The 26,411-nt window shown below is 41.3% G+C and overlaps 1 protein-coding gene across 17 annotated transcripts in view; it reads left to right on the forward strand.

The window, feature by feature from the left end:
* The window catches only part of FGGY (FGGY carbohydrate kinase domain containing), a 420,488-nt gene that overhangs the window by 152,729 nt on the left and 241,348 nt on the right, over nucleotides 1–26,411 (forward strand). For all 17 annotated transcript variants that reach the window (XM_080655847.1, XM_080655856.1, XM_080655850.1 and 14 more), the window contains one exon: nucleotides 12,745–12,860. In XM_080655847.1, coding sequence (XP_080511973.1) covers nucleotides 12,745–12,860 — 116 coding nt within the window. The remainder of the gene's footprint in view (nucleotides 1–12,744; nucleotides 12,861–26,411) is intronic.

The raw sequence follows: 26,411 nt of genomic DNA on the forward strand, positions 1-26,411 counted from the left end.
GAAGTCAGAATAAGCCTGAAATCATTGAGTCAGAAACCCTCCATTTCTAGAATGGAGAAGAAACTAGAGCAAAGGCAGAGGCAAACTAGAGAGGCTGGGGATGGGGCAAGGTCTGAGGATGTAACCATCAAAAGACAGCCCCATTTTAATGGCCCATAGCCACAGACTACTATTAAAAACTGAAAGAGTGGGCAGATGCTCAGTGGGAACCCTTGACCCCTTAGTGGAAGAATCTAAGGCAATGTATATAAATTGTATTTTTCATGTTGTTCGGTAACTGTAATAGTTCCTTATTATATTTACACTTCCTAGTATTTATTAGAAATTTGAGCGAACACTTTATGAATTTCTCTCTTCTACTGGACTCTAAACTCCACAAAGGAACAGACAATATCTGTGAGGGATACAAAATAAGTGCTTACTTAATGTTTGTTGAGTGACTGAGTGATGGAGGGAGGAGGGAAGGAATGGTTCTTTTCATCGTTTGGCTGTTGCAGGGAGAGGTGCTCACTGAGATGTGCCTATTCCACACAGTCTCCGGCTTCCAGCCCTTGGCATATGTGTTCCTTCCCATCTGGAGAATTCTTCCCTCCCACTGACACTTGCTTCTGCTTCTGCCTTGATTGCTTCTGGCTCTTTCTCAGCTCCCACGTAGACTGACCATCTATCTCCCTAACATATGTTTTCTTTTGCATACTTCTTAATGCCTTCAGTTTGGTTACTGTGAACTCAGAATATTTAGGAACCCATTTTGCCTTTTTATGATAATTTTGTACATTTCTCCTCTTACTCATTATGGGTTGGCTTTACAGCTGAACTCTCAGAAGCAATCTTAATCTTCACATCTTGAGGGAGCATCTCATCGTTGTCCCCATGTCCTGGCCACATGGTTTGCATCTCACAAACATCCTCACGGGAAACCCAGTACTTATTGGTTGTCCAGGGCTCTGTGTTTTTGAGCTCTTCATCTGCTTTTTTGTTTCTTTCTCATTTTTCCTTTATTGAGAAAATTAATAAATATTAAGATAGCAGAAAAGATAAACACAGAGAAACCAAATATCTCAAATGTATTATACTCTGTCACATGCACTAATTGGCCTTCACAGTGGTTTGTTATTATCTATACTAATAATAGAGGGATATGCAAATTGGCCAGGATGCTGTCACCTAATGACCAATCAGGACGGGGGCGGGGCTGTGGTGGAGAGCTCTCAGCACACCTGTGCTGGGAGTCCGAAGGGCATGGAGAGGAAGGGAGAGCAGATAGGCAGTTAGGGTGATCAGGCCAGGAGGTGAGAGCAGTTAGGGGGATAAGGCCAGGAGGAGAGAGAAGTTAGGGGGATTAGGCCAGGAAGGGAGAGAAGTTAGGGGGATTAGGCTGGCAGGGGAAAACAGTTAGGGCCAGCAGGGGAGCAGTTAGGGTCATCAGGCAGGCAGGCAGGTGAGTGGTTAGGAGCCAGTGGTTCCAGATTGAGAGAGGGATCCCAGATTGGAGAGGGTGCAGGCCAGGCTGAAGGACCCCCCGGTCCCATGCTGTGCACAAATTTCATGCACTGGGCCTCTAGTCTTTTTATGAATGGGCTTCAATAAGCACATAGTTAACAAGTGTAGATTTTTAATTGACCAGATAAGGGTTAGAACTTCTGCATTATTCCTTCCTAATGGTATGACTTCCAGTGAGTTACCCAGCCTTTTTGAGACTCAGTGTTCTTCTCTACCCAGTGGGGATCCTGAGAGTATCCTTACCAGTTGTGGGAACGGTCACAGTAACCTACATAAAAGTACTAAGCATACTGCCTGTTGTATTACAGGGGCTCAATAAGCTAGCCTTGGTTTCATCCCCTTTTCCTTTGTTCTCTGCCCCTCTCACCCCCCACCCTCCTTGTCTCAGATTGCCTGGAATTATCATCTTTATTTTTCAGGACATAAATCCTAATTCATGAGTAGAGGGGTTTTACCAAGATCTTGGATGTATTGGCAGCGACTTTAGGATCTTTTGTTTTCTAATTCTTAGATCTCTTTCTCTTGGGGGCCTGGGAAAATTTCGTGAACTTGATTATTTATTCAGTTCTTTCATGCTCCCCATATTGTCACGGCCGCATTTGAACCATGTTATCGGCAAGTCTAACTGAAAAGGCAGTTTAATATTGCCCTGCGTTGCATCATTGCATACATTATTCCGCTCTGTCACGGACCTGTCAGCAAGTCTTGATGAAGTACAGAGTCAATAGTAACAAGCCTGAAATCTGACAGCCTTTTTACAGAAGCAACTCTGATTGGTGCAGGGGTAGTTCTTCAGAAATAAGACCTTCTTGGTCTCTTTGTTGATACAATTAGCCACTCAGTCCAAGTCCTATCTCCCCAGAAGCTGTGTCTTCAGTGCTGGTAATTCAGTCTGTTTCATAACTTGGAAAAACAGAGCCATCCTAGGCCTGGGATGCACTGAAGGCTGCAGCCAGAAATATCTTGGTAATTTATCCCTACTCTCAGCTCTAATTATTCTGTTATTCACTAGCTTGCTCGATTGAGACTCTCCAGTTCTGCCTTCTCCAAGCGGAAGAACAAAAGGTTTTCCTTGAAAGTGGGGGCCGGGCAGTGTCAAGGCAGTGAGCTGCACAGAAAGAATGCAGCAGCCCTGACTGAGTTATTGTTTAGAAAATCTTGTTGGAGGAATATGTGATAATGATCAGGCCTCTGGAACTCAGCAGGCCTATGCTTTTGATGTGCACCTTGCTCTGAATAAAAGCAGGCAAGTCAGAAGTTCTTATTTCTGCTAAGGCCGTTCATGGTCTCAGGAGTGTGGCTGGGATCTTAGTGACCCTCTCCCTGTGTTTCTCCCAGAGTTTGGAAGCTCCGACTTGCCTGGAAATACTCTGTGATAGTGAGCTCACAGTAAATATTTTCTGAATTAATGTGGTTTTTAAGATAATGATAGCAGTTGCCACTATTGATGATAACAAATGAGCTTTACTTATATCTTGCCATTAAAAAAATACATATATATATAAATTGATTTCAGAGAGGAGAGAAGAGGTAGAGAAAGACAGAAACATCAATGATGAGAGGGAATCATTGATAGACTGCCTCCTGCACACTCCCTACTGGGGATCGAGCCTGTAACCTGGGCATGTGCCCTGACCTGGAATTGAACTATGACCACCTGGTTCATACCACTGAGCCATGCTGGCCAGGCTGTCCTGCCATTTTAATCCTCCTCAGACTTGGCTGATCTGGCTATCCTGTTCTTTCTGTTCTTCTGAGCTCCCAACTAGCAGTAGGTCATTTCTTTTGTCAGGTCACAATCCCCCCAAAAAAACAAGTCCTCACAGTATAAACCTGGCAGCCAAGAGCCCTGGGAGTTAAGTTGGGATAAAGATCTTTAAGGCTGACTTATCCTGTAGAGACTTGGGAAAAGGCAGGTCCTTCCTCAAATTCTCTCTCTGTTCATGTCAAGATGCCCCTGCCCATAGCTGGGCCTTGTCCTTCACTCTATCTGAGGATGAACCTCAGCTTCTTTCAGGGTCTGGGAGAGGCACGTGGAGGTTTAATTACACCCCATGGGCTTTCAGCCAGCCTGCTGTTTTTAGCCCCACTTTTACTCCCACTTTCAGACATACCTGGTGCCATCACTTCCTGAACTGGGCTGGGTCTCTGCAGGGTAATTAATTGTGTTTCTGGATTTTCCCCACAGTTACTTAGGTTTTATCTTTCCAAGTCTTCTAAGAGGGTGACTACTCATCCATCTGTGTTTTTTGGCTTTAGCTTTCTGTTGCTGTCATCTTCTGTCCTGTTTTCTTTGTCCCTGTGGGTTTTGCCTTTCTGAAATATTCTTGTACTGCCACTTTTGGGGAATCTGTAAAGGGAATAGAAGTCAACATGTGTGGTCAATTGGACATCTTTACCTGGAAGTCTCTCTTTGTGTTTTTCAAAAAAAGGAAAACAGATGGGTTAGAGATATGGCATTCTTTTGTATCTGGGGAAGTAGGGGATGGGAGGTATGGAGGTAGGCAAATTCATTTTCAAAAAGTTGTCTTTGTGCTGTTGAGGTGGAGAGTCTGTGCAAGGAGCTCAGTGTTCTGCTGCCCTTAGACTCTCCGGGAATCTGACTTTTGTCTCCAGGGCCTCCACAGAGAACAATAACTAAAGATATGTAAACAATTAAAAAGTGATTAGGACCCTGAAAGCTTTCTTCTGTAACTGGCATTCTGGGGTTCTCATTCATTAACACAACAAACATGTACTGAGCTTGATGCTGGGGAATGACATGATGAGTAAGGCAGATGTGGTCCCTGCTGTGGGAGGTCATGGCCAGGCCTGCTTTACTGAAATTCCCAGAAGGCCAGATGGAGCATCAAGGAATGAAACACAATAAAATAATGCCATTCTTTTATGTGAGGAGGTAGAACCTTTAGTACCCCCTGGCTTTCCCACTGATGCACACTCTACTTTTAAGATTTTCTTTTTTCACTGTGTTTTCTTTTTTCTTTCCGTATTTATCCTGCTTTGGTTTCCTTGAGTTTGGCTTTGTGGGTTGATAGCTTTTATTAAACTGAGAAAAAATTTGGCTGCTGTTTTTTTCAAATATTTATGATTGGATGTTTACTCCTCTGTCAATTTTATATTGTTGGGTGTCTGGATTTTGGGGTCTTTCTCTAAGGAGCTATTTTTTTTTTCTGGTAGGTGTTAATGTACTTTTGGCTGAGTTTTATCCTGTAGAGTCTTTTTAAAAGAATTTCGTTAGAGCGGGATCAGAACAGCCTTTACACCAGGACATTTCAATCACACTTTTAAGGTATATGTCTGCGGAATGTCCGGAGTGATTCATGAGGACATTCCACTCTAACTTTAGTAACCCCGATGATCCTCAGCTCTGTGCGAATTCTGAGAACTGTTCAGCTCACAGCTCTCCGGTCCCTCTGCACCCGACATGGAATGTCTGTGTACACATCTGCCTATGGGAGTCAACAGAGATGGAGTGGGGCCCTTGGGCAGATTTTCGGGGCTCTGGTTCTGCATAGCTACCCCCTCTTTGGAAGTCTGTGCCACCACAGCTCCCAGCCATCTCAAATTCTCCGAATTCTGATCTCAGTCTCCTCAGCTTGGTGAAGCTGCTGTGTTTTCCTTGGCATCCCTCTTTCTGCTCCGTGGTCTGGCATGGGCTTCCAGGCAGAAAGCCAGCATGATCCTGGGGCTCACCTCATTTGCTTCCTCCTCTCAGGCATCCGTCCTGCACTGCCTGTTGTTCAAGGTCTGAAAACAGTGGTTTCATTTTTTTTTTCTAGTTTTCTAGTTGTATAAGGCAAGGGTATACAATTCATTATCTGTTACTCTATCATGTTTAGAAGCAGAAACTTCTATTAATTTCTACTTCAACACAAGTTTCTATCTTGATATAGCATTTAGCTTTATCAAATACTTTTTATTCTTCAATATGAATTGATCATTTTTCTCTCCTTTAATAAAATACTGTGGTGAAATGCACTCATAGATCTTCTATTATTAAAACATTCTTGAATGTAGTTCATGATATATTTTTTCCACATTTTTATATTAAGTTTGGTCATATCTTATTTAGAATTTTTGGTGCCCATATTCATAATGTGAGAGTAGCCCTCTGATACTTGTTTCTCATACTGTCTTTGATTGTTGTTTTTTTGAACATAGTTAGATTAGCTTTATAAATAACTTGAAAGCATTCCTTCTTCTTTAAGACTCTTGAAATACGTTGGAGTACTATGCTCCTTGAGTATTTGTTAGACCGTTCTAGTATAACCATCTGGGTTTGAAGTTTTATTTGAGGGATGATTTTTACTACTGACTTAATTTTATTAATGATAATAAATCTATTAAGGTTTCCTATGTTTTCTTGAATCAGTTTTGATAAGGTCTGTTTTTCTAGTTAATTGTTCATTTCATCTGAATTTTCAAATTCACTGGCATAATGTTGTTTGTGTAATCTTTATTTCTTTTCTATTAATGTCTGCTTTATCTGTAGCTGTATCTGCCATTTTCATTCAAGATGTTTGGGTGGTTTGGGTTTTTTTTTTTTTTTTTTTTTTTTTGCCTTTACTCTTTTTTTCTCCCCTCAATTATGCCAGAAGTTTCTGTTTCATAGAACATGTTTTTATAGCCATCTTTGGCTCTCTTGACTTTCTAAATTTTATCTTGCTATTTTATGTCTTATCTGGTTTTATCTTTACTACTTTTTTAGATCTCTTTCAGATTAATTTATTAATGTTTCTCATTAATAAATTGGCTGCTTAGGGTATTCATTTTCAGACATTTTTCTGTTTCAATAAAAGCTTTCAAAACTAAATTTTTCTGTAAAATACCACTTTACCAATCTAATCTCTGCATGGATTGTAAAACATTCCCTTTCTCCCTCCACTTATATGAGTATATAGAATTGACTTTGTTGACTGTATTTGAGTCATTTAATACCACAGCAGTGATATTTCTTATTATCCTATTGGTTTGCCTGTTAAAATTTTGAAAGTACAGTAAAATATTTAAATATGTATCTCCTTTTAAGTGCTATTTGTTTTCGAGCTCTTTTATATATTAACACTTGTTGTTCCCTCTATAAAATTGAATGAATGGTGATATTGTTCTTGGATTTAAGCATTTTGTCATTATGGAATGTTCCTCTTTGTCATGCTAATATTTTTTTTATTTTGTAGTCTACTTTGTCTGATATTTATATTGTTATTTTAAAGAAATGTGTTTGTTATTTTCTTTTTCAACCTTTTTTAAAAAACACACACACCACTTTATCACATTTTAAAAATACCTGTATTGTAAACAGGCTGTAGCTTAATTTTAACCTCATTGTAATTATTATTTTAACTAATTGTGGAATTCAGCTCATTCACACTTGTTATAATAACTGAAATAATTGTTTTTATTTCTTCTATCCTTTTTGTTTGTTTGTTTTTATAGTACATTCCCATTTTCCATTTCCTTTTTATTTTAGTTGCCTTAGCTTGGTTTCAATGATGTTAATTTTTTCTTTATTCCCTTTTTGTGCATTGCTATTTTAAGAGTTCTATAAGCTTTTTTGTTTTTACTAGTGATTGCCTTCTCTGTCCTTACAACCAACATTAAACACGTTGAAATAGTAGCTCTGAATCAATTATAGTTTGGTTATGTTCTTTCTTAAGTACTATCCTCAGAGAACATATATGGGAAGTTCACTTTTTCAGTCCTTGCATGTTAAAAATGTTTTCTTTTTTCCTTGACAGCTGAATAATATTTTGTCTGGGTATAGGATTCTGGGATCATTTTTCTTAAAAGTCTGTACATTGTTCCACTGTCTTCTGCATTCCAGAGTTGTAGATGAGAATTCCTTAGCTAGTCTAAATCTTTTGCCTTTCTAAGTAACTTATTCTTTCTGTCTGGAAACTTGTATAATTTTCTGTTTATGCATGAAATTCAAGTATTTCCTGTATTCACTTCCTGGATTTAATGAGCCTTTTAATCTACAGGCTTAAATCTTGCTTCAGTTCAGTATTTTTAAAAAAATCTAGTAATGTATTTACTTAATTATAACAACTCCTTCATCTGTTTCTTTCTTCTTCTTTTTTTTCCTAAATAAAAATCTCTTCTGGAATTCCTGTTATTCTCATGTTAGGCTGCTGGATCTGCTCTCTGAGCCTCTAATTTCTTCCCTCATTATCTCTCTCTTTGTGTCTTTGCTGCGGATAGTAACATATGTCATTCCCTTGCTCTTCCAGATCATTAATTTGATTTTCAACAGTGCGAGTGGTTTTCTTAGTTTTTCTGCAGAAATTTAAAGTTTAACATTTAAAATCAGTGTTGTTAGTTCAGAAAATCTTTCTTTCTTGCATTCTTCTTCTGATTTCTCATTGATTTCATTATTTATGTTCTCTCCCAATTTTTTCATCACTTCTGCATCCATGAGACCTGCCTTATAGATGCTCTAGTGATCTTCTCCAAGGTGAATTTATCCTCCTAAGTTAGGTATTGTTTTCACTTTGCCTACTCATTGATCTATGTTATTTTGATGCTCACATAGGTTGGTACAGTCTCTTTGGCATTGATAAATCGGAAAGCAGTGCAAGGCACAGCAGTTGCTCCCCGGGCATTCTGGATAGCAGTGAACCCACAGCGAGTGCCCTTAGCCCTGGTGGAAGCAGCACTCCTCTCAGCTCAGGGTGGGGGTCGCTGGGGTGGGGAAAACCCTTTGTTCTGCTACAGAGACCTTGGCTTTATTCACTAACATTGTAATGTCCTATACTTTCTCTCTCGTAAAGATTTTTCTGGGGAACCTGTGCCTCAGATGCACTCTCTAAATTTTCCTAATTCCATTGCTTTTACATATTCATATTATCCAATAGTTGATTTAAAGAAACCCCAATGAAAAGGACTCTAATAGTGTGCCATTAATCCTGATAGAAAATGGAGTTCCCAGAGACATCTGCAGCTGAAAAATTTCTTGCCTCCTGGGTTCAGTCACCTTCACTCCAGACATACTTTCTGGCCACGTAATCTGACTTTCTATGAGGACTGAGGCATCTTTCTCCTTGCCCTTATTGGGGGGGAGGAGGAAAACCTACTTGGAATGACTTAGTAATGCCTTAAAGTGTTGAGTTGTTTCACTATTGATCTGTTACAAACCACAACCAATGCTCAGTGATTTAAGACAATAATCATGGGTAGCTCCTTTAGGCTGTGCTCTGCTGGGTGGTTCTTCTGCTCCAAGATGGACTTTCTAACTTGGGTTTTGGTTGCCTGGGTTTTCTGATCCAGGCTAGGCTTGGCAGTCATTGCTCTTCTCCACTAATATCCTTCTTCTGGGGCTAATGGGCCATCCCAAGCAGTATCTTCTCATGCTGATGCCAAAAGTGCAAGAGAGCAAGCAGAAAAGACATCATGCCTCTTGAGGCCTAGACTCAAAACCAGCATGGACAGAATACAAAGTCTATAAGTAGGAAAGGAGGTCCTGCTCACAGTGACAGGGGAGATGAGAAGAGGAGAGGATACAGCACTACAAATTACATAGCAAAGGATGTGGATATGTGGAGAGCCATAGACTGGGGCCAAAACCTCAACCTACTGCAGCTGATAATAATGATAATGCAATATTTCAAAGTTCTAATATTGGAACCTCAAAGGAGAGAGCTATGAGTTTAGCTTGGAGGTAGCAGGGACATTTTGCAGAGGAGATGACATTGGACTTAGGTCATAAGAATGATTTGGAGTTTGCAAGTTGACAAGGAGCAGTGAGGAGCAGTCAAAGTAGAGGCACAGAAATCTGTACATGAAGGGGGCATTTGGGGAGAGAAGAGTTGTCCTATGTGGTTTGATCGTTAGGAACAATCCTTCCACATCACCCTTTCCTCCATACATTGCTCTTTCCAGTGAGCTGTCGGAGCATCCAAGGAGCTGGAATTTCTGGCATTGGACCTAGAGGAGTTAGCCTGCTGTGTACTCTCCAGAATATGCTGCACAGGTGGCTCCCTTCTCTCTACCTCCAAAAAAAAGTATCTTGCTTAAATCAGGTGAAGGATTTAGCACATACCTATTATGTTTCTACTGGCACTGTCACACCAATATATCCAGGCTATTTAGCTTAGCTCATTGTGTTCTGCCATCTGAAATTTATTAATAATAAATTTGTTGGCTTTCAAAATTTAGACCTCACAAAACGTCACCTCCTCTATGGAGCCCTCCTTGAAACTTTTTTCCCCTCCTTCTCCCACCAGTTCCTATCAGGTACTCCTGTTAAAGGTTCTTATTTTTCTTTCCACTTCCTTCAGGACATTTTGGCTATTTGTTAGTATGTGATTTTAGGTATGCTTGTTTGATCAATTTCTGTCTCCTTAATGAAACTGTCAGCTTACATGAGTGCAGAGGACCAGGTCTTCTGCATACCACTGGTTCCCCACAGTCCAGCACAGTGCCAGGTCATACTAACTGAAAATTAAATGTTTAGTGAGTGAATGAGTGAATCCATGTGAATGGCTTAATGAGATGCACCTAGTTGGGTGTATGAAATAGGTTTCTCTTTAAAACTATGGCAGCTCTAGCCGGTTGTGCTTAGTGGTTAGTATCAGCCGTGGACTTAGGGTCCTGGGTTTGATTCCAGTCAAGGACACATATCTTGGTTACAGGCTTGATCCCCGGCCCTGGTTGGGGGGCAAACGCGTGGGAGGCAACCAATCAATATGTCTCTTTCACATTGATGTTTCTGTCTCTCCCCCTCCCTTCCACTCTCTCTAAAAAATCAGTAGAAAATATCCTTAGGTGAGGATTAACAAAAAAACCCAAAAACTACATGAGCAACCATGGTTTACCATTAGGCTGTGACAAGGTGAACAAATCATTCTTTAGTGCTTCCATTCAATCAGTATTCATTGTGGCTTGACATATGGCTGAATGTGGACTAGGTACTGATGCCACAGAGATGATTAGGGCTGATTTTGCTCTGAAGGAATTGCTGGTTTAGTGGGAGAGATGGAGAAGTGAGTGGGCAAAGGCAGTTACTATGATAAGTGTTAAGATGAGGATATGACAAGAACTTGGCGAAGAGGCTTTGGACTCAGCTTGCCTTCCACAGAGGCCTCGGGAAAAGGGACAATGTGAGCTGAGTCATAGATTCTAAGTAGGAGTTAGATGCATAATAGGGAAGAAAACTGTGGGCAGAATGGAGCAAAGGACTCAGTGCACAGGGAAGTCAGAAATCAAGGCCCACTCTGGGGAACTTTAAATAATTCAGTAGTGCAGAATGGAGCAAGCATGGGTAGGAATGGCAAGCGGAAACTGGAGGTCATCATGCTCATACTACAAAGGGTCTTTTAAGCCCTGCAGAGGATTGGACTTTCTCCTAAAGGTAATAAGGAATAATCAAAAGGATTTTGATTAGTGGTTGATAGCATCCGATTTTATTTTATGAAGTTTGAACACATGTGGGAAACAGATTGGAAGTCAATAGGACTATAGGGAAGATAAATAAAGAAGTAGTTAATTACACAGCATGATAAGGGCTGTGATAGAGGATCGTCACATGTTCTGGGAGTTCAGAGGAGATGTACCACTCAGAACTGGGGACTCAGCCCAGATTAAAGGAAGTATTTGTGTTATCAGGGTGAAGAAGCTGGGAAGAATTTTCCAATTAGGAGTAGGGTAAAGGCACAGAAATATGCAAGGACATGATTTTATTTTTTTAGAGAACTGTAAATGATATTTTATTGCTGGAGTGTAGAATACTAAAGGTAAATGGATGAGAAATGAAGCTGGAGAGGAAAACACGTAGCATTCACATCTTCCTCCTATTAAATATTGCTTTATACTGGAGTGACTGTATGTACACCAGGCATTTTTTCCCTTTTTATTGGATTTATTGGGGTGACACTGGTTAACACAATTATATAAGTTTCATGTACACACTTCTATAATACACTGTAACTGTACCAGGCACTTAAAAAAAACTTTTTTATTATAGAGAATTTTGAACATGTACAAAACAGGGTAGTATAACACATACCACTTACCCGTCACTTAGCCACACAACCACCAACTCATGGCCAATTCTGCCCCATCCACAACGCCATTCACTTCCCCTTCTCTTATGATTTTGAAGCAAATTCCCGATATTATATAATTTTATACATAAACTAGAGGCCTGGTGCATGACATTCATGCACTGGGCGGGCAAGGGCGGGTTCCCTCAGCCCGGCCTGTGCCCTCTCACAGTCTAGGACCCCTCGGGGGGACATCCGCCTGCTGTCTTAGGCCTGCTCCCCACGGTCCTTAGCACTGCAGCGGAGGCAGGAGTGGCTCTCGCCACCACCACTGCGCTGGCCAGATAGAGCTCGGCTTCTGGCTGAGAGGTGTTCCCCCTGTGGGAGTGCACTGACCACCAGGGGGCAGCTCCTGTGTTGAGCATCTGCCCCCTGGTGGTCAATGTGCGTCATAGTGACAGATCATTCCGCCGTTCAGTCTATTTGCATATTAGCCTTTTATTATAGAGGACTAGAGGCCTGATGCATGAAATTCGTGCAAGGGTAGGCCTTCCTTCCCCCAGCTGCTGGCTTCACAGCCCCAGCTTCACAGCCCCAGCCTCGCAGCCCCAGCCCTGCCCCCCGCCTGCACCCACCTTGGCCTGGCGCTGCCTGTGTCCACCACCACATACCCCCAGTTCCCCGGTTCCGTGGAGGACCCCCCTCCTGATCGATCGGCCCGTGACCTGGGCCTCCCCCTGCAGGGTGATTTGGGGCGATGGCAGGCCTGGCACCAGTGCATATCATAGCGTGGTCGTCCGGAAGGTCATTCTGCTGTTTGGCCATTCATTAGATTTGCATATTACACTTTTATTATTATAGATAGGATAGTTCACTCTGTATCTCTATAAGAAGACTTTTTTGAAATGTAACCACAATTATGAATATCATACCTAAAATTTAATATAGTACTCAATATCATAAAATAGCTGTCAGCATTGTAATTTCTAATTATCTCACAAATGTCATGTAAATATAAATAAACATACACTGTTTGATCAAGATCTAAATAAAGGGCTGAGACTCTAATGAAAGTGAAAGAAGGTACTCAGACATTAATGAGTGTCATTGGGGACTTTTGATCTAAACAGGCATATATAATTACCTAGTTAGGTTTATTCTACTTCTTTAACACTACTGCAGCTATCTGGGCAGGTAGTTGGAAAAACATAAAGGAAGCCTAGTTCATATTATTGTTTCTACCTCTCTCCCATTTTCTTAGATCTCTCTGCTCCCTGGTGTGCAAGTGGACATACTCTGCAGAGAAAGGCTGGGATGACAGTTTCTGGAAGATGATTGGTCTGGAAGACTTTATTTCCGATAATTACAGCAAAATAGGTAAAAAAACAAACAAAACAAAACAAAACACACACAAAAAAAACCCAAAAAACAAAAACCTGGAGAGTGATTATGTCTATGTATGTATGAGGATATTGGTGGTTTTTGTATGAATTAAAATGCAGGGACCTAGCCCTGTTTTACAAGAGTAATGAGTAAGTTAAGGTGGTAGGCCCTTATGGTGGGGCTTACAGGAACTGAGTGGAGATACCGGATATGAAACTGCACTGAAATATAAAATCTTAGACATTGACTGATGAAGATATCTGCACAGAGAAGCTAGGAATAGCATAATCAAAAAGGGGGGTACAGAGGGAGGAATATGCATCATTTCCAGTCATTGCAAGTACAGTGTTTTGTGAGTTAGGTTCAAGGTATCAAGCAAGGTCATGAACAGAAACAAATAATTGAAGAGATGAAAATGAGAAGAATCAGGAACAAAACAGAAACTGGAACATGAGCCAGCGGTTTTTGACTAAGGCTATAGGGTTTCAGACTTCCAGTTTTTTGTGGCACTAACTCGATCATGAAGGTGACTAATCAGAGTTTACCTGGTGAAAAGAATTCCGATACTATGTTTATATAACAATAGCTGACATTTTCAAGTTTAAGGTTTGCATGTTCATTTCACAGAAAGATGTTTATTTCCTGTAGTTATCACTTAGAATTCCAGTAAGCTGTTTTCAGGTAAACAATTATACCTGATTAAATAGAATTACATCTGTAGTGTTTAGTATTTTGGCTAGGATGTTGTAAAAATAAAATTTTTAAGTACAGTGGCTTACACAAGATAGAAGGTTATTTCTGTTTCACGTGATAGAATAGAGATAAGTGGCTATCAGGGCAGCTCTGCTGTTCTCACAATGCAGCCTCCAACTTGGGGTCCAGGATGGCTGATCCAGTTCTCATCAATTCCAAGACTGTGAGGGTGGATGTGCTTTTGGGGGGAGCATAACGTGGAAATAGGCCATGCAACTTCTGATCACATCCCATTGATCAGCACTTGTTCTTAAGGCTCCACTAGGCTGCAAGGGTAGCTGAGAAATGTAGTCATTGGCTGGGCAGCCATGGGTCCATTCATGTGACTAGCTAAATGTTGTGCCACCCTTGACAACTGAATCACATAGCAGGCTATTTTAGTTCAACCTTTCTGTGGTGGAGTCCTCATGCCAGTGCTGTTAAAGTTCAGGAATATGATAGAGATATGAATATTGCTGAGTTAGAGAAAACATAGCTTGGTTTCTGTGGTCTGTTCAACTACTAATAAGTAGTCCAGGGGAAAGAACAAAGCCATGTAATGTGCAGAAAGAGCCCTTTTTGAAATTCTGGGGGGGGTTCAGTTGAAACCATCTCGGGATCTGAGCTGGTAGAGAAGTGGGGAGGAGCTCGGGACCAGGGGAAGCGAGGAAGAAGCAAAGCCACCGTCATTCATCATCACCTACTCTCCAAGTCCTTTAACAGATCATTTGTTTTATATATTATCTTGTTTGCCCCTCACCAACCTATTTGCATAGCTATTCCTATTTTACAGATGGGAAAACTGAAATTCAGTTCCTTGTGCACGTGTAAGTTGTAGACTCAGTATTAGAACTGGGTCTCTGACTCCAGTTTTCTACTAAAGCAGACTGCTCCCCTTGGAATATACGAGGCTGAGGGAACTCATGCAGCGATATGGTTGGCCTCCAGTGGGGTTAGGCAGCAGTTCAACATTTAGCACCCAAAGCCAACCTGAGCTAGATTGGAACAAGAGCAAATACAATCACGTTGCGAACGAGGGCATGAGCATAAGAATTTTGGGGAACACAGTTCAGCCCAGGGTCACAGTGCACTGGTCATTAGAGCTAAGGCATGGCCACCAAGTTCTCAGTCCCCAGTCTGGTGCTTTGGAGGTGGCTCCCCCATGAGCTTCCTACTTTGAAGAAGAGCCATCAGGATTAAGTGTCAGGGGAGAAGCTCTTGTTCCGTAATAAGGAGTGCAAAGTGGGCCTGCAACACTGAACTGGAGCTGTAGTGGTAGTTCTGGCACTGTGTGAACTTGGACAACTTTCATATTGTTTCTATATCTTGTTTCTATAGTCATGCCTAGGAAAGACATAACTAATGATAGCTACCACTTCTCAGACATGATACTGTTGAATTACAGCCATTGTGTTTTTAAATTTTCAAAACTGTGTGATGGAGTTATTTTTATTTACCCTGTCCAACAGCTGAAAACTATGTTTTAGAAAGTGGAAATATGCCTAATGAATGGTCACACAGTTTGCAAGTGGTAGGCACAGAATTCAAACCTATGTTTGGGTGATTTCAAATCTTGCTCTAACCATTTTGCATACTGACTCCCAAATAACATTATGTGCCTATAGCAGGTAGCAAATAAATAGTACTCTTCCTTCCTTCTGTATTCCGAGCACATTTCTGTGTGCTTTTGCATACCTTGTTGCAGGTAATTCTCATAACCAATGACAAAAATACATATCGTTACCTTTTTCACAGATGAGAATAAGAGACATAATCTAGTAATTTCCTCTAACCACATGCAGAGCTAATAAGTGATGTTAGGATTGAAAACGTCCCAGTGGGAGGACCTAGGAGGAGCTAATATTTTATTGGAATACATATGTCAATGTCAATGACTTAACTGTTCAAATGATTTTTAAAATTTATATGCCACCCCCCAATTTAGTTGCTCTTCCTTAAATATTCCCATGATATGCTGTACCTAGCTTATTACAGTACACGTTGATGACTACTTTACATGTCTTGATTCCACACTAGACTGTGAGCTTCTTGATATCTGGATTTTCATGTATCTGCCTTTGTATTCCCGGTCCTGGCATAAGGCATGACACATTTTAGTAATTAAACTACTGTTTGATTAGTAAGTGGATAGATTAATAACTGGGATGGCTGGTACTGGGATATTGGTGCCTTTTGCCATTAAAGCTGAAATGATGTTTACTGTTTTTAGCAGTATCTTTGGTGACTTGGACCCAACTTCAACTCTGATTTTCTGATTAATAGTAGGTCCTCGAATAATGTCATTTAGTTATAATTTTGATTAGAAAAAAAATCTATTCCCCCTGGGGGCACTGACTGTATGGAGTTTACACATTGGGTCCCAGTCCGAGTGAGTGAGGGGCACTGTGAGGGGCTCTGTGATGGAACAGCGTCCTGTTCAGCACTGGCTCCTGCCTTGGGCCCTAAGCTGCCTGGATAGGCTCTGGCCACCTGTGACCCTGTACTGGAATAATCGGGTTTGAAAATAATCATACATAATCATCATATTTGTTTCTATTAACCTTTCTTAAATGTATATATAGTCACATTTATTTCAGTGTTTAATATTAGAATTATACTAGAGGCCCAGTGCATGAATTCGTGCACCAGTGGGGTCCCTTGGCCTGGCCTGCGGGATCGGGTCGGAACTAGCTCTCTGACATCCCTTGAGGAGTCCCAGGCTGCTAGAGGGCACAGGCCAGGCCAAGGGACCCCACCGGTGCACAATTGAGGCCGGGGAGGGACACAGAAGGTTGGCCAGCTGGGGAGGGGTTGTGGGAGGGCTCCAGGGTGTGTCCTGCCCATCCCGCTCCGTCCCAATTGACCGGACCCCAGCAGCAAGCTAACCTACCGGTCGGAGCGTCTGCCCCCTGGTGGTCAGTGCATGTCATAGCGAGCAGTTGAGCAGCCTTAGCATATCATTAGCATATTGATTAGTTGAACGGATGACCGGACACTTAGCATATTAGGCTTCTATTATATAGGATTGGATCTTTATTTAGAAGTTTGGTGATGTTTATATGACCAGAAATATGCGATAGGAATGTAACTCTTGTTTATGTTAATTAACATAGGGTAAAATTAGTTTCGTTATACATCATTTTGCTTAAAGTCGCAGTTTCCAAGACCCTGTCAACAACCTAAGGACTTAACTATACTTTAACTTTTTGATGCTTTTCTTCCTCTTCCACAAGATTCATGTTTATTTGAATCTTCATATTATTAAATTTTTATTGAGGTATAATTGACATATAACATTGTATTAGTTTGAGATGTACAAAGTAATGTATACATTGTGAAATGATGGTTACTACAATAGGTCTAGTCACCATAAAAAGTTACAAATTACTTTTTTTCTTGTGATGAGAATTTTAAATATTTACTATTCCAGCAACCTTCAAATATGCACTACAATGCCATTGATTATAGTATAGATATTGTACACAATATCCCCATGACCTATTCATCTGCCCCCCACCCCCGTCCGCCCCCCAGCTTTCTCCCATTTCACCCTCTACACTCCCTCTGACAGCCACCACTCTGTTCTCAGTATCCATGAGTTTCTCTTTGGGTTGTTTTGTTTTATATTTTAGATTCTTCTTATAAGTGAGCTCATATTGTATTTGTCTCTCTGTGTGACTTAATTTCACTCAGCATAATACCCTCTAGGTTCATCTATGCTGTCGCAAGTGGCAAGATTTTATTCTTTTTAATGGTTGAGTAATATTTTATATATATATGTGTATATACCACGACTATATTCATTCATCCATCGATAGACACTTAAATTATTCCAATATCTTGGCTATCTATAATAATAAAAGTGTAATATGCTAATTAGACCGGATATTCTTCCAGACGACTTTCCAGATGAAGCCGGGGCTGCGAGGGAAGCCCGGGTCCCGGGTGCCAGAGGGAAGCCAGTGCCAGCAGCGGGGGGAAGGAAGGCCTACTCTTGCATGAATTTTGTTCATCGGGCCTCTAGTTACAAATAATGCTGCAGTGAACATAGCATTAAACATCTTTTTGAATTAGTGTTTTAGTTTTCTTTGGATAAATACCCAGAAGTGGAACTGTAGACCTTATGGTAGTTCTATTTTTAATTTTTTGTGGAACATCCATACTGTTTTTCATAGCGGTTGTACCAATTTACATTCCCACCAATAGTGCACAAGGGTTCTCTTTTCTCCATATTCTCACCAACATTTGTCATATCTTGTCTTTTTGATAATAGCTATCGCAACAGATATGAGATGATGTCTCATTGTGGTTTTAATTTGCACTTGCCTTATGATTAATGATGTTGAGCATCTTTTCATGTGCCTGTTAGCCATCTGTATGTTTTCTTTTGAAAAATGTCTATTCAGATCCTTTGTCCATTTTTAATCATTTTTTTAAATTTTTGCTATTAAGTTTGTGTGAGTTCTTTATATACTTTGAGTATTAACTCCTTATTGGATATATGCTATGCAAATATTTTATTTTACCCGTTGGTTGCCTTTTAATTTTGTTGATGGCTTCCTTTGCTCTATAGGAGCTTTTTAGTTTGATTAGTATATTAGCTCTGCTAATAGAGAAATACCTACAGGAAATATTCATTAAAAGTCCATAATGTTCATGTAGCAGAGAATTTCCAGAGTAACTTTATTAGATTTTGCCTGTTAAGTTAATGGATTTTTAATGAATGTCCTAAGAAGGCATATCATTAACCAGAATATTGCCACCCATGAATTAAAACTTACCCATTCATCAAAATTAATTGTGATATTTCCTTTGATTTTCATTTCTGGTGACTTGAACTTGGAGTTTCAGTCTGAACCAAAAATGGAAGGATGTTAACTCTAAGGTGTGACTTTCAGAAACTCCTTTGGAAGCTACCTGCAGACATTCTTTAGCAATTCTTGGAACTATGAAAAGTGAATCTCAGAAACCTCCCTATGAAGTGTTAAACATTTCCAGTGGACTCATTGCCCGTCAAGATGTGGGCAATAGAGTACAAAACCTTTTAGCAGATTTGAGCAGCGTGTCGTGGATTTGAGCATTAATACAATTACCATAATTCGCTCCATGTGGAGCTTTTAGCCAAGTCTTTACCAGCCTTCCTGGACTCGTGCAGTAAATAAATGCTTTCCCCGAAAACTGAACACCTCAGCAACTGATGGTCTTATGGAGGGATATTTTTGAAATAAATTATTTATGAACTGTAAGTTAAGGATCAAATGCAATATTTATATGGTGCATTTCAAGGACAGGGGAAGAACTTTTTCATTGTTTTACATAACTGCATGCAAGTTTTCAAAACTGAATGTTACTGCCTAATGCCTTCCTTTAGGGAAGTATTTGGATGGTGTGGTTTGGGAACACTATAAAAGTAAGGAGAAAACTTTTTTTTTTTTTTGAGTAAAAATAATATAGTAGAATTTTTTTTTTTTTACAATTGAAACTATTCAAATTGATTTAATGTTAAGAATTAATGAAGACAACATAAACCCAGGGTTCTGTAGGGAATTATATATCCATAGTCCAATAAAATGATCTGTGTCAATAAATTTTGACCTTCAGTTCCATGTGACTCATTCCCAGGTTACCTATCTAATCCTAAACATCTATCAAAAGCAAACAGGAAGGAAGTGATTATCAGGGAGAGAGGACCCTTAGGAAGATAAGCAACATCCCACCTGTTCTAATCGATAATCCAGGCTGGCTTCCAGCGTGGCCCCGTTGCCTTCTTACTTCCTGGGAAAAGTGCTTTAGTGTTTTATTGGGGTAGGCAGGCCTCTCTATGAACACTCGTGTGTACAACATGGCTGAATTATAGAGTGCATTACAGGAAGAGCTTTGTTATAGAAAGGGGTACAGTGTGTTAGCTTGTAGGTCGTTCATTATTTGGGATCAGGGAAGCCAGGCAAAGATGAAATGTACAGTCCAAATAGAAGGAGTTAGTGACTGTTAAGTGCGAGGCAGAAATGAAGACAAAGAATATGTGAGGAAGACAGTTCCTTGAGGGGAGGGAGGCTGCACTTTTTCACAGGTTTTCTCTCCCTCTGTGAGACTGTATTATAAGCATCAGACACTGTGGGCACAGTCATCTGGCACATAGTAGTTACTGATGAGATGATGCTGCTGGGTAACAGAAAGTCATTTCATCTTGTAAACTCAGTGTTTGCAGTCCTCTTCAATAACGTACTTGGCACTTAACACGTTTCGGATGGATCACGAGAATTCTCACTTCATATTACACAGTGTTTTACATAGTATCATACTTTAAAAAGATATTAGCTTGTAAGAACATGTAATAAATAACTTCAAAATGCAATGGGTATTTAATTTTAAAGCGTGCCTTTAACATTTATGTAAAACGTTTTTTGTACTCGTTCAATAGAAACTTATCTGGCCACTGGGTAAAGCTAGCAATAAAACTACTGGTCCGCAATGTGCTAAGAAGGGACTCCTGCGGAAGGCATCCTCCAACCTGAATGGTAGCTGCAGCAAGCCTCGTTCCTGTAGCAGACAAGGAGACCATGTCCTGGCGGGGCTATTACAGGCTCTTTCCATAGGGGAAAAAGAACAAAAAGAAAAACTTATTTTAGGAATAGTGGGAATATCACTTTTCCATAAAGTAAAATAAACCCTGTAGTTAACTCCATAGTTAAATCTGCATTTTAACAGATTTCTGTCCTGTGGGCTTAAACCTGTAGGTAATGCATATGATGAGAACACAGATGCGCCAGTACTTGCTACTGTTCCACTCTGAAGTCTAAGCAGGTGAGAACAATCCACAGAGCCACCTAAAGCAAAGTGCAGCATTGGCTTTGGTTAGACCAGTGGTCGGCAAACTCATTAGTCAACAGAGCCAAATATCAACGGTACAACGATTGAAATTTCTTTTGAGAGCCAAATTTTTTAAACTTAAACTATATAGGTAGGTACATTGTTATTAACTTAACTAGAGGCCCGGTGCATGAAATTCGTGTGTGTGGGGGGGGGTGTCTCTCAGCCCAGCCTGCACCCTCTCCAATCTGGGACCCCTCGAGGGATGTGTGATTGTTCGTTTAGGCCCGATCCCAGTAGGATTGGGCCTAAACAGGCAGTCGGACATCCCTCTCACAATCCAGGACTGCTGGCTCCCAACTGCTCGCCTGCCTGCCTTCCTGATTGCCCCTAACTGCTTCTGCCTGCCAGCCTGATCACCCCCTAACCACTCTCCTGCCAGCCTGATTGATGCCTAACTGCTCCCCTGCCAGCCTGTTTGCCCCTAACTGCCCTCCCCTGCAGGCTTGATTGCCCCAAACTGCCCTTCCTTGCAGGCCTGGTCCCTCCCAACTGCCCTCCCCTGCTGGCCTGATCACCCACAACTGCCCTCCATTGCAGGCCTGGTCCCTCCCCTGCTGGCCATCTTCTGGCGGCCATCTTGTGTCCACATGGGGGCAGCCATTTTTGACCACATGGGGGCAGCCATTTTGTGTGTTGGAGTGATGATCAATTTGCATATTACTCTTTTATTAGATAGGATTAGGGTACTCCTTCAATCGCACTGTACCTGCACGCCTGCACGTGGTATTTTGTGGAAGAGCCACACTCAAGGGGCCAAAGAGCCGCATGTGGCTCGTGAGCCGCGGTTTGCCGACCACTGGGTTAGACTGAAGTAAAGGGCAGGGGGGATCCTACCTGTCTTTCAAACCTAGCTGGACCTTGGGACCTGAGTGGCATTGACTCAGTGCAGTCATTGACCAAGGAGCTGGGACAAAGAAACAAGAGGCCTGGTTGGGCTCACTTCAGCACTTGATCTGATTAATTAAGAAACTCAGAGAGCCCACTGGCCTGAGTGTAGGTAGTTTAAGAAGAGAAACATGTGCCCAGCCTGTGCTGACTCCATTTCAAGGGTGTGGCTCTACTTCCTGGTTAGCATGGCCCCATGGATGATGGATTTTTTTTAAATGTATATTTTTATTGATTTCAGAGAGAAAGGCAGAGATAGAAACATCAATGGTAAGAATCATCAATCGGCTGCCTCCTGCACGCCCCTTCCTGGGGATTGAGTCCTCAACCCAGGCTTGTGCCCTGACCGGGGATCAAACCATGACCTCCTGACTCATAAGTCAATGCTCAACCACTGAGCCACACCAGCCGGGCCTTTTTTTCAAGTCTCATGGGTCAGCTAAGCGATTCTTCTTCTGATAGATAGAACAAGGAAGAGTATAGAAGCAGGAGATGGCCAAGTTCACATTAGTGCGACTCTCTCCTGAAAGAGAGAAGAGGAAATCCCCTTGTAGAAACACACCAAAGGGTTTTCACCAGCAACATTCATCATGACCAGTATTGGGAGCCAGAATCCAGCAATGTCATTTGTAGTTGTGCATATTATAAAATCCCTTTTAAGCTATTAATACCCAAAGTTCTGAAATCACCCAATAGAACTGGGCATGTTTACAAGGATTCATGCATTTATTTCTTAGAATGTGAAACTCGTTTTTCATTTGGAGCTTTGTTGAACTGCTGCTGTGTGTTGGTATCACCAGCTATAGGAGCTGTCTTTCATAGTTTTTATTGGGAGGTCTTTGGCCACAGATAATCCACATCTTCTACGCTCCTTGGGGCCTCTCACACTCTCTTCCATGTCCTGAGCCTTTGAGCTTGTCCCATCTCTTCTCATAACCCTTCCCATTCCTGTTCAAGTGATAGAGCAAGGTCTTTCCTATGCTTGAGGCAAGTCCATGTTCTCTGAGTGTTGTACTGTCTTGTTTTACCCTTAAAAATAACACTTTCCCTGATGGAGAATGACCTAGAGGTCTTCTTGTCAGTTAGTGACCCATACAGTCATGCATCCTTCCATCCAACCACACCACTGAGTGCCAGGAGTGGGGCTAGGTGCTGGAGATACAGAAATGAATGCATCACAGTCAGTCAGTCGCCTTGGGAATCTCATGTCTCTGCAGTGGAGGGTGGGAATAAATGAATAAATCAATCATCTGTGTTTTTCAATAAGTCTAGAGAGGTCCAAAATACTGTGGGAAGCAGAGAAGGAAGTCACTAACAACTAGAGGTGATACCAAGGAAGGCTTCTCATGAGATGGCGTTTGAGATGTGGCAGAAGTTTATGAGTGGTCGTTTACCACAGAAAGAGAGATGACCTCTGATGAAGAAGCAGCAGCACAGGCAAGGACATGGAGTCAGGGGAGAGCGTGAGGTCTCTGAGTTGCTGGGCTTGGCTGGAGCAGAGTGGGCCTGGGGTGTGATAGGAAGGGGACTGTGTTTAATTTCTAATGGGACTTCTGTCTCCCTTGAAGATGAGGTCACTGGTAAGAGACTCAGCATAACAAGAGTGGCCCCATTGCTCTCAAGAGATAATTCCAATTGCTGCTCCTGCCATTGCTATAAAGAAAATTGAGGGCAGTTTTAGAAGTTTTGTAGTTCCTATGAAGGGTGTGTGTGTGTGTGTGTGTGTGTGTGTGTGTGTGTGTGTGTGTGTGTGTGTCTGTCCCAAGCCCATTTCTTTCCTTTACTTACTTACAGTATCCATTACTTCTCCCTCATTCCATAAGCTTTGTTGTAAAACTGAAATGGGATATCAGATATCAAACAACAGTGTGGTTTATGTAGCCTGTAGACATGTTAGCTGTTATCATCTTTAAGTGTACCTCGGCACCTGGAGTACAACAGTCTTCACTCCCTCAACACTCTGCACTCTGCCTGTTGGCCCTGGAAGAAGTGACTGTGCTCCCCACTTCTCACCACCCTGAGGTTCCCAGAAGTTCTGTTTCAGCTGCTGGCTCTTCCAGGAATAGCCCTGCAGAGCCAGAAGGGCAAGGAAGCAGTGATGACCACACCATGTTGTAAGGCAATGGTTTTCAAAGGTTTTGCTGGATATAAGGTTTCATGTAACTGCTCCTCCTTTCAGTATGGCATCTGGAAGATATTTGGAAGCCCCCAGAGGGTGAGGTCAGCCTCTTCCTACTGCTAGACAATCAGTTAATACCAGAGCTGAAAGGGATCATGGAGATTTTGCTCTAATGCCCTCATTTTATAGATGAAGAGCCAAGACTCAGGGAGGTAGGGTGAATTTTCTTGGTCTTACAGCATTTCCCAGACACAGCTGAGACCCCCCCCCCCCCCGCCTGCCCCGAGTCCTATGGCTGTTCCACTACTCGATGCCACCTTTTCTGTTTGATATTGCTCATCTGTGGTCATTTAGCCAATTTAGAAATGGTTGTTTGAAAAGGATTATTAGCACCAGATCAGTGTCAGCAAGGCAAAGACTTACATAGATGAATTCACCCTTCTTCAACCTTTAAAAAATATATAATTTTATTAATTTTTAGAGAGAGAAACATCAATATGAGAGCCCAACATCAATTGGCTGCCTCCTGCATGCCTCCTACCTGGGATCAAGCCTGGCACCCCAGCATGTGCCCTGATCTGGAATTGAACTGGCAGTCTTTAGGTGCACCAGACGACGCCCAGTCCACTGAGCAACACCAGCGAGGGCAGTCTTCAACCTTGCAAATGCAGGAATTGGACTTTACAGCCAGTTGGATATGGGAACATATCAATCAAGCTCTTAAGCAACTGATTTAGATAAACTAAAATAACTACGTAGTATATTAGCCATTGCTTATGCTAATGGTTAAGAGTTTGGTCACCAGAGCCAGACAGGCATTGGAGTCAGTTCTAGCTTTGTCATCTGCAAGCCATGTAAGCCCTGCCATATATATTGTTGGGTGTGGTACTTAATTTTTTTAAGCCTTAATTGGTATACTTTGGGGATGAATGAGCATATTATGAGGATCAAATGAAATAATGCAGGTGAACTCCTAGCACATACAGAGTCTTCAGAAAATGTTACTTATTACCACCTTAACAGCTGTCAATTCTCCAGAACTCCAATTCCTCTCAAGGAGGTAGATCATGTCTGCCTAAGTCAATACCCCTTGAAATATTCCATGTAATTATTACCAACATCTTTTGACTTTGGGGAATGCCTTTTTCTGAGCTCCACTCTTGGGTTCAAATAGCTTTTTTTCCAAGTAGGGTATAATCAAAATAATCAGATTTCTGCTTCTAAATTATATTTCCTTGAGAGTTACCTTGATCAGAATTATAGGTTTTCCTAAATTATTCAGTCCTATAGCACAATCTTTAGCTTTTCCCCCACGCACAAAGGAGCACATATCCATAGGCAAATAAAAAGCACAGGACAGCCCTGGCCAGTGTGGCTCAGTTGGTTGGAGCATCCTCCTGTACACCAAAAAGTCGCAGGTTTGATTCCCAGTCAGAGCACATAAGCAGGTTGTGGGTTTGATCACCAGTCAGGGCACATGCAAGAGGCAACTGATTGACGTTTCTCTCTAACATCCATGTTTCTTTCTCTCTCTCTCCCTCTCCCTTCCCTCTCTGTCTAAAATCAATAAAAGTATGTCCTCAGGTGAGGATTAAAAAAAAGAGTACAGGATTCATTGGTAATAATTAACTAGGAAACTCTGACTAATGCTCCTATAATGCTTCGTAACTGTAGAAGAGTATTTCTTTCCATGCACTATTACATTCATTTTTCGCATCAAATTTGGAAGACAGGTTTTAATAAATTTGGGGAAATCAGAAGTCATGAGCTTTTGAGTTGGAGAGATCTGGAATCAAATCCCAGATTTACCACTAATTGGTTGTATAACCTTGGGTAAGTCACTAAACCTCTCTGAGACTTGATTTCTTCATCTATTAGCAGGTAGGCATACCTACCTTTCATAGTCCTTGGGATGGAGTGATGAAGTATATAAAGTGTCTGTCTAGCTTCTAGTAAGACTCAAGTAAACAGTTGCTAAATTAAACAACACAAGAAGATTCAATGCTGTATAAAATATCATAATGACAAATGGAGATAGCGTTGGACTCTCCTAATGCCAAATCCTGTGAAAACCAGAAAGGACTTTTGATAATTATATTCAAAGGAAGGAAAACTGAGAAGGTAGGGCTAATTATATGCAATGACATGATCATATTAATAACTAAATAAAAAGAGAGAGGAAACACTCAACACCTATGATTGCCCTTTTTTGCTCTCATTCATTAACTTAACAATACTAGACATTGTTCTCATTATTGGAGAACAATGGGGAACCAAAGCCAACAGGGTTCCTGCCTTCCTTGAGTTTTCAGTCTAGTGGAGAGAGCATTAATCAGTCACAGGATTGCCACGGAGATAAATGCTGCAAAGAATGGGCAAAGGGGGCTTCAAGACTGTAATAAGGGGATATGACCTTGCCAGGGAAACTAGGAAACGTTTGAGGAAGTGATGATTAAGCTAGGTTGATATGCATTAACTCTGTGAAGAGTTAATGAAGAGAGCAGTGTTTCAGTCAGAGGGGACAGCATTTGTAAGGACTTTGGCGGGAAGGAGCATGGTGAAAGAAGGCCAGTACGGCTGGAGTTGAGAAAGTTGAAAGGAATAGGATGGGAAATGATGTTGAAATCATTATCCCAGAATACTAGTTTCAATCAGACCGAATGTGGTTGAGAGGAAATGAAAAACCTAAGAGAGTTTATGTATTTATGCCCACAACTAGGAAAATGAGTTTCAGATGTGATCTTGGAGCCACTGAGAACATAATAGAAAGAACATAATAGAATTGCTGCTCAGAGATAAGAAATAGTCATCCATTAACCCAGTTTTCCAACAAAAGTTTGCTTCCTAAAAACGATTGACCTATATCTTTCATGGTAATGATGGAAGATATCTTGGTTTTGATTATTTAGCATATACTTGTGAAAAAGGATGACGTT

The sequence above is a fragment of the Plecotus auritus genome (genome assembly GCF_963455305.1).
Source record: "Plecotus auritus genome assembly, chromosome: 2".
Taxonomy (NCBI): domain Eukaryota; kingdom Metazoa; phylum Chordata; class Mammalia; order Chiroptera; family Vespertilionidae; genus Plecotus; species Plecotus auritus.